Consider the following 15674-nt stretch of genomic DNA (forward strand, 5'->3'; position numbering starts at 1 on the left):
GCGACGCAATTGTCGCTGCGGTGGCGACGTTGATAGGAGTGGTGGTGGCCTCTGCCAGTTGCTCAACTTATTGATTTCTCAATGAAAATGTCTGACTCAATCAGGGCCGGGACTATGCAGATTCCGTTTCGAAAAGAATCTCCGGAGGCCGCCACTGCTACCAGTCCTCGGTGTCTTCGGTCTCAATGCGTCATCTATAGGCACCTTGCGCATTTCCTGCATCTGTAGAGCCGAAGGTATAGGCGGAGCGCGTCGCGGGTGTTCTTTGGTTGGTACCACGGGCGGTGTCTTGCGCGCGGGCGGCGGTCGTAAGGACAACGGGCGCACCTCGAAATCCGAAAACTCGGGCATGCATACTCCTGCAGACTTTTCTCCGGCGATTAAAGGTGCTGGGTCGGGAGCCTTCGGACGTCGCCAGTCTTTGTTCCTTGGTGCATCTCCTCCTTTCCCCAGAAGCTCGGGGAAACGACATATGAATTCTTCTTCGTCAAACTCGATTGGCGGCGGCGGGTTTTTCAAGTCGTAACCCCCTCGTCCTGGGACACGTCCGCGGCTCTCATCGACATCCTTGGCAGAAAGGCTTCTTTCCTCGTCCCCGCAAACGACCACATACCATTTGATTTCCTCGCCTCGCTGTAGATTGTCCCGCAGCATCTCAAACCATCCAGGCTTTTTGTTGCCGGAGGCGTTCGGCTTCCGGCCTGTGTCGTCACTCGGACCGGTCATGGCTTTGACTTTCTCGGACTTCATTCGCTCTTCGTATTTCGCCATCTCTTCCGCTATGGAGAGGGATGTGTCCACACGCACAATGTGATCTGCCACGTATGCCCAAGGTCCATTGAGTCGGGTCTCATTCGTCGGATCATACTCCTCCAGCATTTTCACAGCGGCCCAGTCGTTGAAGGTAGCGTCCGGCTCAGGCGTAGAGGCTCTTGAAGCCGTGACGTTGCTGTGACCGCACATCCGGGTGCGGCTCCGGCTACGACTACGAGACGCACTGTCACGAATGCGATTAGACCATGTTTCGCGGGCACGACCGACACGAGTGTCGACGCGTTCGTTGGTTTCGAATCTCCTGTGGTTGTTTTGGTGAGCGCTAGGGGAGGGGGGCGCGAATGCTTGTGAGAGCCGTTTGATAGGGTGTAGTTGTGGCCGCCGCTCATGCTACCCTGACTCCGAGGCGGATTGCTGGGCGGGAGAAAGTCAAAGAGGTCATAGAAACGATACAGAATGGCGACGGCGCTCTGGGGTGCCACGATCCATTCCGGGGCCGCATCGTCCAAATCCTGAATGACGACAAAATAACGAATGCTTTTCCTATGCCAGCGAAAGCCGTGACACAGATAAGTCGGCATATTGCCAAACGCAATTGGCCGTAAAGGCACTGCGACTCGGGGAGGCAGTGGTTAGCGGGGTAGAGTCGGTTCCGCGGTTCCGCGGGCGGCTTGGAACGTGGGAGACGGGCCGCCGCCAGCTAGCTGTTGGTTCTGATGACACTATTAGGAAGATTGAGGGTTGCCATCTGAAAGATACTATTGCGAGTTGTACGTAGAGCGAGAAAACATCGTAGAAAGGTTGTGGACGAGTGGAATTGTCAGGTAGTGTGTTGTTGTTATTTCCGGGCCTCTCGAGGTCGGGAAACGGCGTCGAAAAGGCTAAGTTGTAGTAGGATGTGGTAGAAGTGGTTGAGTCATTGAAGCACACCACCGACCCCAGGTTAACCTTAGTAGGAGTTCACAGGCCATAGCCGAGTGTCAAGTCGCTGGTCTTTTCTTGTCAAGTGGCTAAGGTTAGTTCATGCGCACCAGCGAGCGCGGATCGTGGCGGACAGATCCGGGCCAGGGTGTGCTTCAGGGTTGTAAAACGCGCCGCGTCGCAGCTTCACTGAGCACCGTCGGTGATGAACTGGCACAAGACTTCAGCTGGTTGCAGAATGACGATGGACCTAAAACAACGGCTTGGCGCATGTGGCATACACATGGTACGCCAGCCGGAAGCGCCAGCCACGCTGGAAAAAGCGAGACCTAAGGTTACTTGATTCTTCTGGCTGGGTTGCATAGAAGTTGATTATGTTAGCGGCCGTTGTATTGGCCGAGCTCGAGTAGTTCGCCGTTCGTTCTTTGGACACTAACCAACTTGCCAACCTACCTAGGATAGGTATCTACTGAAAGTTATCTGACTAACGCTCTTTCCAGCCATCCAAGGAGTTGATTCATGTGCGGAAAGTACGGGGGATTCAGACCAGTCTCCAATCTAGCGCGGGTACCTAATGTGCTAAGCTACTAGGGTCGTACCTGCAGGTTTTAGTACCCGAGTACCGAAGCACTGCTTCGGCATCTTGGGCCAAGTCCCGTAGCACAACAGAAAATGTGACAATCCCGCCATCATATCACGTCTGGCAGGTGCTAAGCGAAACAGAAAACAGATCAACGTTTGATTCCTAGGCCTGAGTTCGGATGCCCGTCGGATTGCTTCAGCGTACATACATATATACTTACATACATGTACATACATACAGTCCAATCGACTCTATGCCGAGGCTCTTGTCAGTGGAGTGCGACACCAAACCTTAAAGGAGCCTCATCCGGCCCGTGTCTTGCAAATCCCGAATATGAATGGGATGGCAGCAACAACAACAACAACAACAGCAACAACGAGAAACAAACCCAATTCGGCGTATGCGCTCCAATCGTTACTAACAAGTACCTAGCTCTCAGATCCATCAAGCAACACACGTGTTTTGCATCGCTTTCTACTTCGACGGCATTGGAGCGCCCCCCCATTTCTGGGCCTTGGCGATCGCGTCTCAGATTGATCGATGAAGATCTCACAAGATGGACGAGACATGCCATTTCGCTCGGCAACTCCAAGCGACGTCGTTGGAATAACGGTACCATAGTCGCTGTTCATCTGATACGATAGAAGGCTCCATTGTCACTTACTATGCCGCATTGGTCGAGATCAACGTGTCTCAGTGCCTGTCGGGACTTGTGTGATTAAGTCCTGAACACTAGTGCTGACCCATACCTGTCTGCCCTGGCTAATATGATTTCTGATGTGCGAGAAGCCGATATTTTCAATGTGCAATAATATGATTAAGTATTAAAACATTAAAATATTAAGAAGACGGGACCTAGCCCCCGCCTCACCACTCTGCGTGATCTAGCTTCAGCCTCGCAACGCTGCTCGCGAAGCCAAGCTCTTCAAAGTCGGCCCTCGCCGCCTCCATGGCCCTGTGGTCCCGCGCATCCCCCGAGGCGCGCCACACGTCGCGTGCCTCGCTGTACTCCTTCCTCAGCCGGAGGAACCTGGCGGCCTCGGCCTCTTCGTGCCGCTGCTCGCGGCACGTCCGGCAAAGATCCCCGATCACGCCGCCGTCCGACAGCGTTCGCGGCAGGTGAAATATGGAACTAGAATCGACGACGCGGGGCTCCACCCGGTGGCGGCAGGCGGGATGCCGTAGCCGCAACCGGCAGCATGGGCAAGCGTCGTGGGTCCGCAGCCACTTGGCCAAGCAGCGGTGGCCGAAGATGTGGCCACACGGGAGGATGGCAGGCCGCGTGTCGGACTTGATCTTGGGGGAAGAGGCGGGGCGGAGATCGAGCCTGGAGACTAGGCAAATCTGGCATCCCAGCACTGGTTCGGAGGTGAGCCTACCATCACCTTCCGAGCCGACAAGGAAGGCGATCTTTGGAAATTGCACGAAGCAGTTGTTTGGTGAGATATCAGTGACAGTCCTGGGCTCCGGGTGGGTGAGACTCTCTTCGGGGCTGCCGATCTCCGTTTGGCTGATGATGGATGTGGACTTCATGGTGCCGTGAGTTGACCCAATACTCATTTGTGGGAGTCCAGCACACATGACGGGAGCTGAAATCGGCAATGCTCTCATAAACGGACCGTCTTTGTTTCTCGTGAGAAGGCGGCAGTGATTTAGAAACTAGGAAGGTCTCTACCTCAGGGGCAGATAAGCGGCGTATGGTTGAGGTAGTAAGGAGAGGGCAATGGTGACCAGTTCTCAAGAGTTCTTAGGTGAGAAGTCTGGAAAGCGCGAGAATGGCTCAAACTCGTACTGAGAGTGTCTGAACTGTAATGGAATGCCGGATGCGTTCGTCGGCAAGGATCGAGGCTCCTGCTGGTATAGTGTAGATAGTTCTTCGGTGCGCTCACCTCCCAACGGAAACCGGGACCTCTGTGGGCGTAATGTCAGTATATGTACGATGTCTCCTGACTCCCGGCCTTGGGAGACAAACCAAGAGAATATGCTATTATTGGCTTGTCAGTTAATAATACAAAAGATATATACACATCCGTTCGTGCAAAAACCTTGGGGAACCCACTGTGCATGAGTTCACAAATGACAAGATACCGGATTTGTAGGTGGCAGGGATCGTTCTGGACAATGGCATTCAGGGTCTTTCAGGGTCTTCCAAGGTCGGTGCCAGGACCGACTGTAACAAAGAACCGTACATTTCGAGTCAAGGTCTGCCCGACGCATTCGCAGACCTCGGTCTCACGTTATCTCATCCTTACAGATAGACAATGAAGATTGCGTTGAGAAGACGGTTTCTGTATGACGTTTCTTGCTCGGCAGCACGACGATACCTTCTATTGCCTCAAGCCTTGCATTCCAGCAAAAAGTAAACGTTGGCCTCCCACCATTTAAAAACAATATAGTAAAGTTGGGAGGAAACCGGGAAAAAAACAACTTCGCTATACCGCTGGTGTTAATACTAGGCGCGAGCGAAGTAACCAACAGCGGGCTTCGCGATGGCTTCTAGGCAGTGCAAGTTGGAAGTAGGCACCCACTCCCCCACTGCAGCAACGACGTGAAGAAAGTCCAACAGACGTTATGCCTCGGCCGGGAGAGAGCTGGCCCTAGAAATCGGACGGAAAGAAGCCCCTGCAACACATCTTCTCTGTCTGGATGGAGTGGCCGTCAAGAAACCATGGAATTGTCGTTGCTTGCTTGACAAACTCCACTCTAGTCCAATCTGCAGTTGCCAAAATGCATCAATTCAGGGCTCGCTGCTTGGGCTTTGGGGTGTTGCTTCCAGGGCCATCCTGGGGGAAATGGCCCGAAATTTTCCACTGTGGGTTAACCTTAAATCTGCTGCCACCGCCGTGCCGGGATACCTGGAGTTTCCAGGCGCAACAGAACCAGGCACTGGACAGCACCCCGAGTCCCCGCCCAGGCCGATGGGACGATGGAAATTGATCTAGCAGTCAATGGCATGTGGAAAAATTGGCATCGACTTGTTATCTATCTGTAGGAAGGCAATCGTTGTTCCCGACGCTATTCTAGCGCAGCCGTGTATAGTAGCATCGCATGGCGCCAGCTGGCCAACCACAGCACTTCTTGCAATACCACATCTGTGGGACGTTATGTGTGACCTCAGATGGGTATAATCGATAGTTTCTCTTTTTCCCCATGAGGCTTGAAATGGATCTGTCTTTCGCTCGTTCGGTCCCGAACTAACTGCCAACCAGTCAGTCGGCCTTGGTGATAGCCACAAGGCATGTCGATGGAAGCGCAGCTAGCACCCTGTACACATCGTGAGCGCCGGCCCCGTCGGCTCCGAAAACTTGCTTATGTGCTTGCTTGCCAGATTTCGGACTTGCTCTTCGATTGGTGCTTTACTGCAGATTTCATCCACCCATTGGAGGTTGGGATGAGGTATCAGAAGCAAGCGTCAAGTTCCTCCACAAGCTCGAACCCCGATCTAGGTGAGACTTACAACCGTCAATTGTCGTGGTACACCTCCGATGACAGATGCGGGCAACAAATTATTGAACTGGAAGCACCTTACATATGGATTTCTGGATTGTCAAGTGATGACTCGACACTCACTGACTAGGTCCTTGACTTTGGTTTCCCCTGCTGGCAATTACTATGTGAGTCCAACCTCACTCTCTGTCTGTACCTAGCCTGACGTCCTCTAGCTACAGTATTAAATTGAAGATACTTAAGCTGTCATTTGGGGGTATGCTATCACTATCTGTATTCATTGGCAAAGATCTTACCACTCTTCGTTATCCTTACCTGAGCCCCTGCTGTAAGTCGATTGGGGCTTGCTTGGTCGCCATCTCCTGGGCAAATGCGATTCGAGCTTACTTGAAGGGAGCCGGACCCTATCTCATGAACATTGATATCCCTTCGTCCAGAAATTGAAGCCAGCCTAGTTTGAGTTACCAAGTCAATGGTGATCTGGTCTTGCCTGGGCCAAATCACAAGATATGTCCGTTCATGAACTGGGTGTTGGATCGATATTAACCGCAGTTTCACTATCGACGCTGACAGAGTAGGAAAAAAGGACTTCCACTATGATATCTGCGAGGTATGGCTGTTGCTGCTGCTGTTGCGGAATGAGGTGTCATTCTTCCCACGGCCGAGAACAATGGCTGTCCCAAACTTTGGCCTCAGCGCAAGTCAATGAATGTCTATCATCCCTCTGTTGACCAGGCCGGTATCTCCTAACGGTAGGATCATTAGCTATATATGTACTCAAAGGAAAGAGCGTTTGACCACCTCTGCGGGCACCTTTATTTTATATCTTGTTATTGTTACCATCAACCCCCTTTCCCCAAACCGACGTATTCTTCAACTACCTCAAAGAAGGCCAATTGAAAGAGTTCACTCGCGCCAGTTTGTCAATATTCCATTTACTCGTTTCCCATGGGAATTAAGTCTTTCCCCGAAACAGGAACTTCACAGAAACCATACATTACTACGTGAAGATGTCAACTGATCGGCACACAAATGCAACGATCTCCTGCCTTCCTTGGGCCCTTCACATTGATACAGCAAGCCAACGGCCTTCGCCCCAATGAGCTACAGGTGACATAATAACTTCTATGGTCTCGGAGGTTACCACAGGGAGTTAGCGAAGCAGTAAGGTGGCAAGGCATAGATGACTACAAGGAAACTGAGGATGGACATCAATCTAGGCACTCTTGCGAGCCTGTGTGGAAGACTCCAGGCGACTTACGGAATAACACACATCATGCCACGAAAGGCATATCCAAATACTATTTATTAAAATTATTTCATACGTGATAAATATGAAAGAATATGTAGAGCCTGGAATTGTTAATGGTCACTACGGCGAGGCCAATAAGTTTTTACGTTACTGCCAAATAGCGCCTTCACTGCGCAATCACATTTGGATCAGATTGTTGTATGCCTGTACACTGGTTGATACCAAAATCTGAGCTCCTACAAGCTCGGCGATCCAACATTCACCTTCTTACAACCCAGAATCCGATTTCAGAAGTGCAGACTTACAACTCACACAATGGATCCCGACATCGGCGACCAGGGAGATGTCTACAAAGACATCTCTTTGGACGGCGATGTCGTCCTCGTCGTCGGCGAGGAGAAGAAGGTGCGGCTGAAGGTCAATTCGCAAAACCTCAGTTGCGCTTCCAAAGTCTTCCGCACCATGTTCGGACCCAATTGGAGCGAGGGCCAAGGTCTTTCCAAGGAGTCGCCAAAGGAAGTCGAGCTGGTAGAGGACGACGCCGACGCCATGTACGCGATTTGTTGTGTCATCCACCACCGAAACGACCTGGCACCCAAGGCAATCTCTCCACAGCAAGTCCTCCAGATCGCCATCGCCGCCGACAAGTACGACCTCTCTGTCGCCCTCGCCTACGCACGAGCACAGTGGCTCCGAAGCAGGGACATCGCCGACCCGACAACGCTGGCATATCTCATGGCCGCAGCCCGTTGGTTCGATGACGAGCCCGCATTCATCAAGTGTGGCCGAGCTCTTGTGCTTCGATGTGTAGGCTCATACGCGAGGCTTATGGATGACGAAGTCCTAAGTCAGATGCTGCCGAGCAATATTCCCCGTGAGTTGATCACCGATAATCGGAACAAGAATTATTTACTAAGATCTACAGACATCCTGGAAGAGCGAAGGACCCGGGTCAGAGCAGAACTTGGGGAGTTGATCTCGAATGAGGCGAAGGAAGGCTGTGCTTGTGGTTGGGGTGCACGTCGAAGCAAGGCATTCCAACAACTAGCACGCGATCATAGCCCACTGAAGATGCTTTGGACACCTGTGTCACAAGTCATGCGAAACATACAAACGCCCATGGTTAAACTTGTCGACGGACCGAAATACTGCCCTAATCGCCACTTCACACATCCACCTACACCGTACGCCCGAGCATCTCAGGCTTTAGAAGACGCAAGAAGGAAGGCTATCATCTGTTACGAGTGTGTGAACGCTAGTAGCAAGGGAACATCATGCACGTCCAAGCATGGATGAGGATACATGGTCAACTGGACCGCATACCGTTGGCAAAGAACGTCACGGTCGCCATGTTTAGATAGACATGGTTTTGGGCTCATTGTCCACCTCATGAATTCCATGGGAGCTTACGGGAATAAGAATATATTAGGTGATGCTCAAGTCTTGTTTTGAGAACAAAAGCTGTGTAGCCTTGATCCAAGACGGAAAGTCGATATCCGGGGCTAGCAAAGCAGATGACTGGATTGTGAAAAAGAAGATGAAGCTACCTGTAAGAGACTGATTGAAGGTGGCTGCCGCTTCCAGCCGGTCTTGTAAGCCAAAAGACTCAATGGCATCGGACACTGTGCCGACCCAAATCTCGTAAGGTTTCTCATCCCTGTTCGGGGTCGTGAACGATACTGGACATCAACGGTCGAGGAACCACGTTGAGCAGGGACACTCATCGTTTCTTGGCGATTTGCGCAACGTCACACAGGCAAAATCGCTTCAAGAAATGACCAAGGGTTCCCGGGCCCAAGATCCTGCTAGAAGTTGCATGAGTAAATACACTTGAAGAAGTATATCAAATATCGATGCCGTCTTATGACGAGCCGCGATGGCTCTCGATAAACCCTTCAAGTCACAAGCAAATTCCGCTTCTCAGGCAGACCAGCTGGGGAGGGGTTGCTGCTACCCATATGTTCCGTATCCATGGCCCCGGTACTCCAACCCGATCACCCAGGACCGGACTGGGGCCCGCGTCCGCTATCCCAGAAACCGTGATAGACGGTAACGACATACCTAATCCAGGGACATCTCAAGAAAATGCATACACCTTTACTGGGTCTCTCAGTGGAGACGCTTAACCAGCAGTGATAACTACCTACGTAGGTAAGCACCTTGATGGCAGCTCCTGCTGGATTCGGCCAGTAGTCTCCCATGTTACCGGGTTTTGCGGATGATGCGGAAGACAACAGTACATATGTTCAAGAGCATGTGCTAGGGCTGAATGGCTGAGAGCTTCTCTTTGCTTCGACGGGCTCGCTCGCTGGCTAACGGCGAGCAACCCTTTCCGAGTTATCTGCCTGGGCATCGTGCATAGGAGGGCTTGGAAGCGAACATCTTCCAAGTTTGGAACGGCCTATCCGTCCTCTTCCAGAATCTCGGAGCTGCCCTCCTGTCATTAGTCCCGTTCCCGTGAATTGCAGGGGAAACGAGTAGAACAAGTAGGTCCTAGGATGCGGTAAATGTGCATACACTACATCAAGCAGCAGGGTCCCGCGGAATGACGTTGCGCGAACATGTGTTTGCCGCTGGCGAACGAGTGAGACGGCGACAAGAGAGGATAGCATGCAGTCTCAATGCACCCTTATCTTCTACGCCTATCATCGACTTGTATCAATCGCATGTTGCTCAGGTCCGCACATAGCGAAGTAGGATGAACCCTTTCCCTGGCAGTAGTTGCAGTACCTTCGTTGTGAATTGTACTGTTGTGGTGTATAGGTAGCGGAAACGAAGCGAACCCAACCCCCGCGCGCTATCGCATCGTGTGGCTGCATCTGTCAATCTATCAGTACCGGACCCTGGGGACCGTGGCTTTTGGGGGACAAACCCCGGTGTGTTTTGCTTGCCAACCGGTTTCTCGCAGGCTAGAAGTAGTCTTGCAATTACCTACTTACGCTGGGATATTTCGTCAATCATCATGCTACACAATAATTCCATCCCTCCCAAGCTCCCCTGTCGCTGTCGCTTTGCCCCATTGGCAGCAGATGTTGCTATTCCTGTTGGGTTGGACAGTTTCCTTGTTGGCGCCGAGAGTTGCAGCCTCCCCCTGTCATAATATTCATTTCAGCTGCGCGGGACGATCGATTTCCGGGGGCTCGGTAATCGCCACGCCGGCGAAACGCCTTCCTACCCAAACCGGCTTTGGGGAGAACAGGAAAAAGGAGGGAGTGAATAACGAACATGCCCACTGTGCACATACCCATCTGTTCTAAAAATGACGGAGAAAAAAGTTCAAATACAAGTAAAACACACCCGTAGAGACACATGCAATAATCCAACCCAAAGAGGAAGCTTTCAATATAACCAACCCATTTCCATATAGGAAGAACAGTCCCGACTGTGCATTAGCTTGCATCCATGTATGTAGCATACACAGGTACATGACCTCACTTACTTACATCGTGTACTCCTTCCTCCCTTAATGAATGCCAGAGGGAGAATGTCTCCAACCTCGCAACCGCAGCAGCATTTTGAAGGTGTGGTAGTGACATGGCGAAGGGCAGGCAGTGATGACAAAAGGCCATCCCAGGGTAGCAATGTGGAGGGGAGGTAAAAGATCGTCAATCCCTCCAGGTCCTTTTCCCGGTTCCCCCGGTTCCCCATCTTCCTTTGCCCCGTGGGGTTCCTCCTGCTTTTATTCTAAGCGTGAGATGGAATGCGGGGATGGCGCCAAAAAATCAAACGATACTGCAACGGCCGCCCACTGTTAAATCGTGTTTCCCTCATGGTAAGCACACCCACGCATACCCACCAGACCGACGCGGGTAGGGGTGTAAGGTACATACATACATACACGTAAGTCTGCATGCTTTGGTGATCTGGTACATCCAGATTTGGAGAACCAAGTCCGAAGTCAGCAACCAACCAAAACCCAGCTCACCCTACGGCCTGTTTGCCGACATGTTGTTTCCCAGTTGCCGTGTGTAGGTGTGTGCGCACTTCGGCCGCAGCGCCCGCCCATTCCGGCTTTCAACTCTCTCTTTATCTCTCTCTCTCTGGTATCCATCTCGAGCGACCGACTACTTGTGCCGTTGTTGGTCATCTTGGTAACTTAGGCACAGCTACAGTAGGTATGTTAGCTACCCACTTCATTTGCTGTATAAAATTATCGTCAACCAGAAACAGAAAGGGCTCTTTCACGGACAGCAGCCGGTCCTTCAATTCGTTGCGGCGATTCGGCAAAGGCTTGGCTCACATCTCGCATCTCGCTTGCGGCATTTTGTAGATAATGGCAGACTTCATCGGTACTAAATTTCTCGATTACCACGAAGCTCGCCAAATGCTATATCTCTTGTGTAACACATTGAAGACCCAGTAGATTGGATATACCCTTTCACGGCAGTTGACAATGACACGAAGTAAGGGGTGTAAGTAAATACGATCTGACCCTTCTTAGTCGAGAAAATCCAAGAGGATACCAGCATCGTCAGTCCAGTAGACTGGGACCAAGATGCGATAATTCACGACGTTTGTCTTTTGTTGGACCATACACCTCTCCCGTAATTTCCCAAGTATGACGACAATGATAGGAAGCGAGACAGTCCCGAGTCTTGTCTGGAGGTCGGCCTGATGGGAACCAGCCCGCCAGGCTCTCTCTCACAGCCCCAAGGTAGATATGCCTCCGCGTTCGTCAAGGCTAAGGGGGAAGGGACTGTCGGACAAACCATCGGCGGTACTAGATTTCCATCATGGCAATTCATCATGTTATTGCACAGTATTCTCCGATACTTTATCCAAACCCCAGATCTCCCAGTTGTTTTGAAGAAAGAGCCCGCGATAAGTGTAGATTCATTGGATGCTCAGTCATTGCTGATGGACTGCCAAGCCTGCTGCGGGATTGCGGTCCGTCTCCCCTACAACCAGCATATTCCCTAGCCAACCACACCGCGCCAATCTCGACTGGGTGCAACCCCAGATGGTAACAGCGCGTCCAATTTGCCCCGGCCGCACTGCAATGCCTGTCGCTCGGGGTTTGCGTGTGGTTAGCCACGCAGTTGCTGTGTGAATATCAGCCTCCAGAGGATATCCCACCTTGCATCCGACGAGGCTGAAATGACAGAGCTTTGTGTATGACTTGTAGCAGCAGGTCAATTCGTAGGCAACTATGATGCCCCCTTTTTCGTCTAGACTGAACAAGAATTGGCTGGCGTTGCCTGCACTCTACCGAAACAAGCCACCCCTCTCACTCCGTTCCGGCCCCGTATCTATGTCATAGCGTTCTGCATGTATCTCGGTTGATGTTTGTTGGTGTGGGCTTGATGAATTGATCTGCGAGTACCGTGGTGATCTCCCGGGATTTGTGGGTTTCGTAATGCTGGGTTCGTGCCAGGTTCCTCATCCGTTGAGAAAGCTCCGGCGTCTGACTTCAGCCTCTTTGATGATTTCCGCCGCGAGACTCAAGCTTGGTGCCAATACGGCCATTCTCTCGATGTCCATGATGACGTCATTGATGATCTGGTCCATCGCTTCACGATGTGGCAATAGAGTCAGGATGATGCTGGATAGTGATGGTGACATTGTCGCGCCCATCACGAGAAGGGTCTGAGAGACGATCGACAGTGCGCCTTGCCACAGATAAGGCATGTGGCCAGCGTGGCTAAGCCTGTGTTAGATTAAACCGATTTAGAGGCTCAGGAAGAAAAATAATTTAACTGGGTAAAGTAAAGGGGCAAAATCGACTTACTGCGCACCAATGTGCTCCAATTGCCGGATTGAAGCCTCGAGACACTTGTGGCAACTTTCTCGAACAGCAGGGTCCATAATGGCCTGCTCGTTGTCCAGGACCGCGAGAATGTAGGGCCTGTAGATAATGGTGCGACAGGCAAAGAACCTCAAACGTAGCACGGTCTGAACTGGATCTGGAAGTGCCGCGCGCGTAAAAGGAAACTGGAGGGCGACTGGCAAGCTCTCATACCATTGGGTTAGCTGGAAATCGAGCTCAGCTACGACCGGTTCCAAGCTTGTTGTCGAGGCCATCGAGTCTTTGGAGTAGATTAGCTGACTGACGCGGTTCAGCAGTCTTCGAAGGGCGATCTCGGCCAGAAAATACCAAAGGTCATCTCGCCCCACGGCCTCTGACTCTTCGCCCTGGAAGCCTCCAGGCAGGCCAACGTGCTCTTCAAGCTGGACGACCCCCGAATGAGGTAGATCAAGCTCGGCTAACAAGTCGCTTTCGAACAACAAGGCGTTCCAATAGATCCGCTCCAACAACTCTCTCTGGTCCTCGGGCACTCGATTTGGGCTCATGAGCAACAGTTGAAGCTTGTTACTCGTAGTGCATAGGAGATTCCAAGCTTCGAGTGGCCGCACGAGGTAGAACAGGTATGCAGCCGCTAGCAAGTGGCACTGAGCTGCCAGGACACTGTTGGTGGTCATCATGCCCGGTAGTAGAGACCATGCCGCGGTGAAGTACTGTAGTCCCGGTGGGTCCTCATGAGGTACGATTCTCGATATACTGCCGCGCAGACTGGCTTGGCCAAGAGCAAGCACCAATAACACAATACAACTCTCGGGTCCCTCGCGAAAACCGTTTGACAAGGCGCTGCGGTAGTGACTTCTCCATGTATAGGGGTTCACGCACGAGTACCAGATGTTGACTCGGTCAAAGTACGCCTCGATGTATGCATTGGTGTTGGAAAGATCGACGCAAGGGGTTTTGGCAAGAGAAGGCAACGGTTCCCGCGCCATCTCGAGCTGGAGAAGTATTTGGGGATCGTATGGCCTCGAGACTAAGTCTCGAATCAACGGCCATTGTAATAGATGCAACGCGGCGTTTGTATGCACTTTTGGCATGGTAGAGATGTTGGTCCCGCTCGTCCAGGTGCCCAAGCCTCCACTGGGGATGATCGAGACGAATCTGTTGGCATCGTGGGCCAAGAGGTTGTCGCCGGTAAGAGCCACCGTGCCGTTGCTGATGGGTGGTGATTCGCCGGATATCTGCATCGGGTTCCCACCACCAACCAGGTTCATCTGCAGAAGGCTCTCGATGCGCGTAAGTCTTTCTAAAATCAACTTGTCGCCAGCGTCAAGCTTGATGCCGGGCTCGCGGTAAATACACTCGGCCCCGAGTTCCGTACAAAGCTTGCACTTAGGTTTGGTGCCATCGCACCGCGACTTGCGGGACCGGCAGACTTCGCACTATTCGGAAGCCGACAACGTCAGTCATGATAATTCACCCGGTCTGAAGTGCGCCAACTTGGGCAACTCACAGCTATCGTGGCTCGTCTCCGCGGGTAATCTACGGTTGCATCCGTGTTACGCCTCTTAAGAGGGTTGATGGTGCCTTCGTCACTCGAACCTTTTGACATCCCATTTACAGTAGTGTACGGCTCTGGGCGTACTTCGGAGGACTGTGAAAGATTCCGTGCCTTCTGTGCCGAGCCTAGGATACCCTCTCGACTGAAGCCGGAAGTCTTTTGGACTTTGGCGGCAGTTGGCGATTTGAGAGCTGAACCATTCACTGGGTTGAGTTGCGGCGAGGGAGCCTCGATCGAAAAGCTGTCCCTGGTTGGGAGAGGGTAAGGTCGACTTGTACTGCTAGCACCACCAATCGAGTGAGGCGAGTCGCCAGCCGAAGACGGCGATAGCTTTGGTGGTTGCAGAGCAGCCGTGGCCATCGGATCTGTATTCTACAGTGTCGTGGGTGCGTATGCCTGTGTCATCCGGAGCATGCGAGAGGGATTAAGAAAAGGAACAGCGTAGCGTATGTAAATCAGATTGTGTAGCCCGGGATGGAACGAACAGGATGATGTACGCTGCGACGAATAGCGAGGATACGATTATACGCCAAGGACGCCGAACGTGAGAGGGGGTTTTGAAGGATGATGAGGAGGGAACCCTTTCAACTTTCGAATGTGGTGGCCTGCAAGGAACGGCAGAGGCCTTATTATGTTTTGGGACGGGATTAATGGAAAACCGGAAGATCTGACAACAGGACTCGTCCTCGAGAATTGTCCATGCCACGGCCAATGTCATCCTTGACATGGCTGTTTTCTGGCCGTCCCAGGTATGCTACCTGTGCTGTGTTGTGCTGTACCAAATGTGCTGCAGGGCGAGGGGGGAAAGGCAGACGACGATGCATAAGACCCTGGCACATGCACACCCTCCTTCATCCCATCTCGCCCAATCCAATCGACTATGAGACGGCGCCCCGTAAAAGACCACACAACCCCACAATGATTGCCGCTCGTGGTTTAGACACCAAGTAGGATTGGGACTGGGGTATGCGGGTTCGAGTGGAGGGGTGATCTCTCCCGTCAGCTCTCTCTCCTAGGTACCCCCCCATTGAAAGAAAGATCCACGTCCGGTACATCGACATATACACTACACATGTACGGACGGGGCGGAGCGGATATGTTGTCATGTATGTAGGTTCGTGGATACGGAATAATTCATTCCAGCCGCGAAGATTGGGTAAGGGACGGCAGCAAGAGCTCGTCACAATCCACGAGCTTTGGTGGCACTGTCAGAAGGGCTTTTTCTTCTTGCAGACGTTCGGTGGAGTGAGAGCGGCGTATGCGACGGAGGAGACTCTAGAACAGGAAGAACGTCAGTCCTTGGCGGCATCGTGTTTCTGATGACTAGCTGGGCTGGCCTGTAACTGAAGTGATGTACAGAACCGTTTGCGATTGGCAGGGTGTCCCATCCGTTGAT

At 52.2% G+C, this 15674-nt stretch overlaps 4 protein-coding genes across 4 annotated transcripts; 1 reads left to right on the forward strand and 3 right to left on the reverse strand.

Annotated features, from left to right (window-relative positions):
• Positions 1 to 96: 96 nt before the first annotated feature.
• PG997_007937 (developmental regulator protein) lies at positions 97 to 1355 on the reverse strand (the record flags this gene model as incomplete). Its single annotated transcript, XM_066812252.1, has 2 exons — positions 97 to 1118; positions 1169 to 1355. 2 exons carry the CDS (start codon positions 1353 to 1355, stop codon positions 97 to 99), a joined length of 1209 nt encoding a protein of 402 aa, XP_066667594.1.
• A 1790-nt stretch (positions 1356 to 3145) lies between these two features.
• On the reverse strand, positions 3146 to 3811 carry PG997_007938 (uncharacterized protein; the record flags this gene model as incomplete). Its single annotated transcript, XM_066812253.1, has 1 exon — positions 3146 to 3811. The coding sequence occupies one exon, from the start codon at positions 3809 to 3811 to the stop codon at positions 3146 to 3148; it is 666 nt and encodes a 221-aa protein (XP_066667595.1).
• A 3481-nt stretch (positions 3812 to 7292) lies between these two features.
• On the forward strand, positions 7293 to 8273 carry PG997_007939 (uncharacterized protein; the record flags this gene model as incomplete). The annotated part of the gene is made up of 2 exons (XM_066812254.1): positions 7293 to 7851; positions 7903 to 8273. 2 exons carry the CDS (start codon positions 7293 to 7295, stop codon positions 8271 to 8273), a joined length of 930 nt encoding a protein of 309 aa, XP_066667596.1.
• A 4083-nt stretch (positions 8274 to 12356) lies between these two features.
• Positions 12357 to 14638, reverse strand: PG997_007940 (Echinocandin B biosynthetic cluster transcription factor ecdB; the record flags this gene model as incomplete). The annotated part of the gene is made up of 3 exons (XM_066812255.1): positions 12357 to 12618; positions 12706 to 14159; positions 14231 to 14638. 3 exons carry the CDS (start codon positions 14636 to 14638, stop codon positions 12357 to 12359), a joined length of 2124 nt encoding a protein of 707 aa, XP_066667597.1.
• Positions 14639 to 15674: the final 1036 nt, after the last annotated feature.

This window comes from Apiospora hydei (assembly GCF_038363865.1).
Source record: "Apiospora hydei strain CBS 114990 chromosome Unknown utg000006l_segment0_segment0, whole genome shotgun sequence".
In the NCBI taxonomy this organism is placed as follows: Eukaryota; Fungi; Ascomycota; class Sordariomycetes; order Amphisphaeriales; family Apiosporaceae; genus Apiospora; species Apiospora hydei.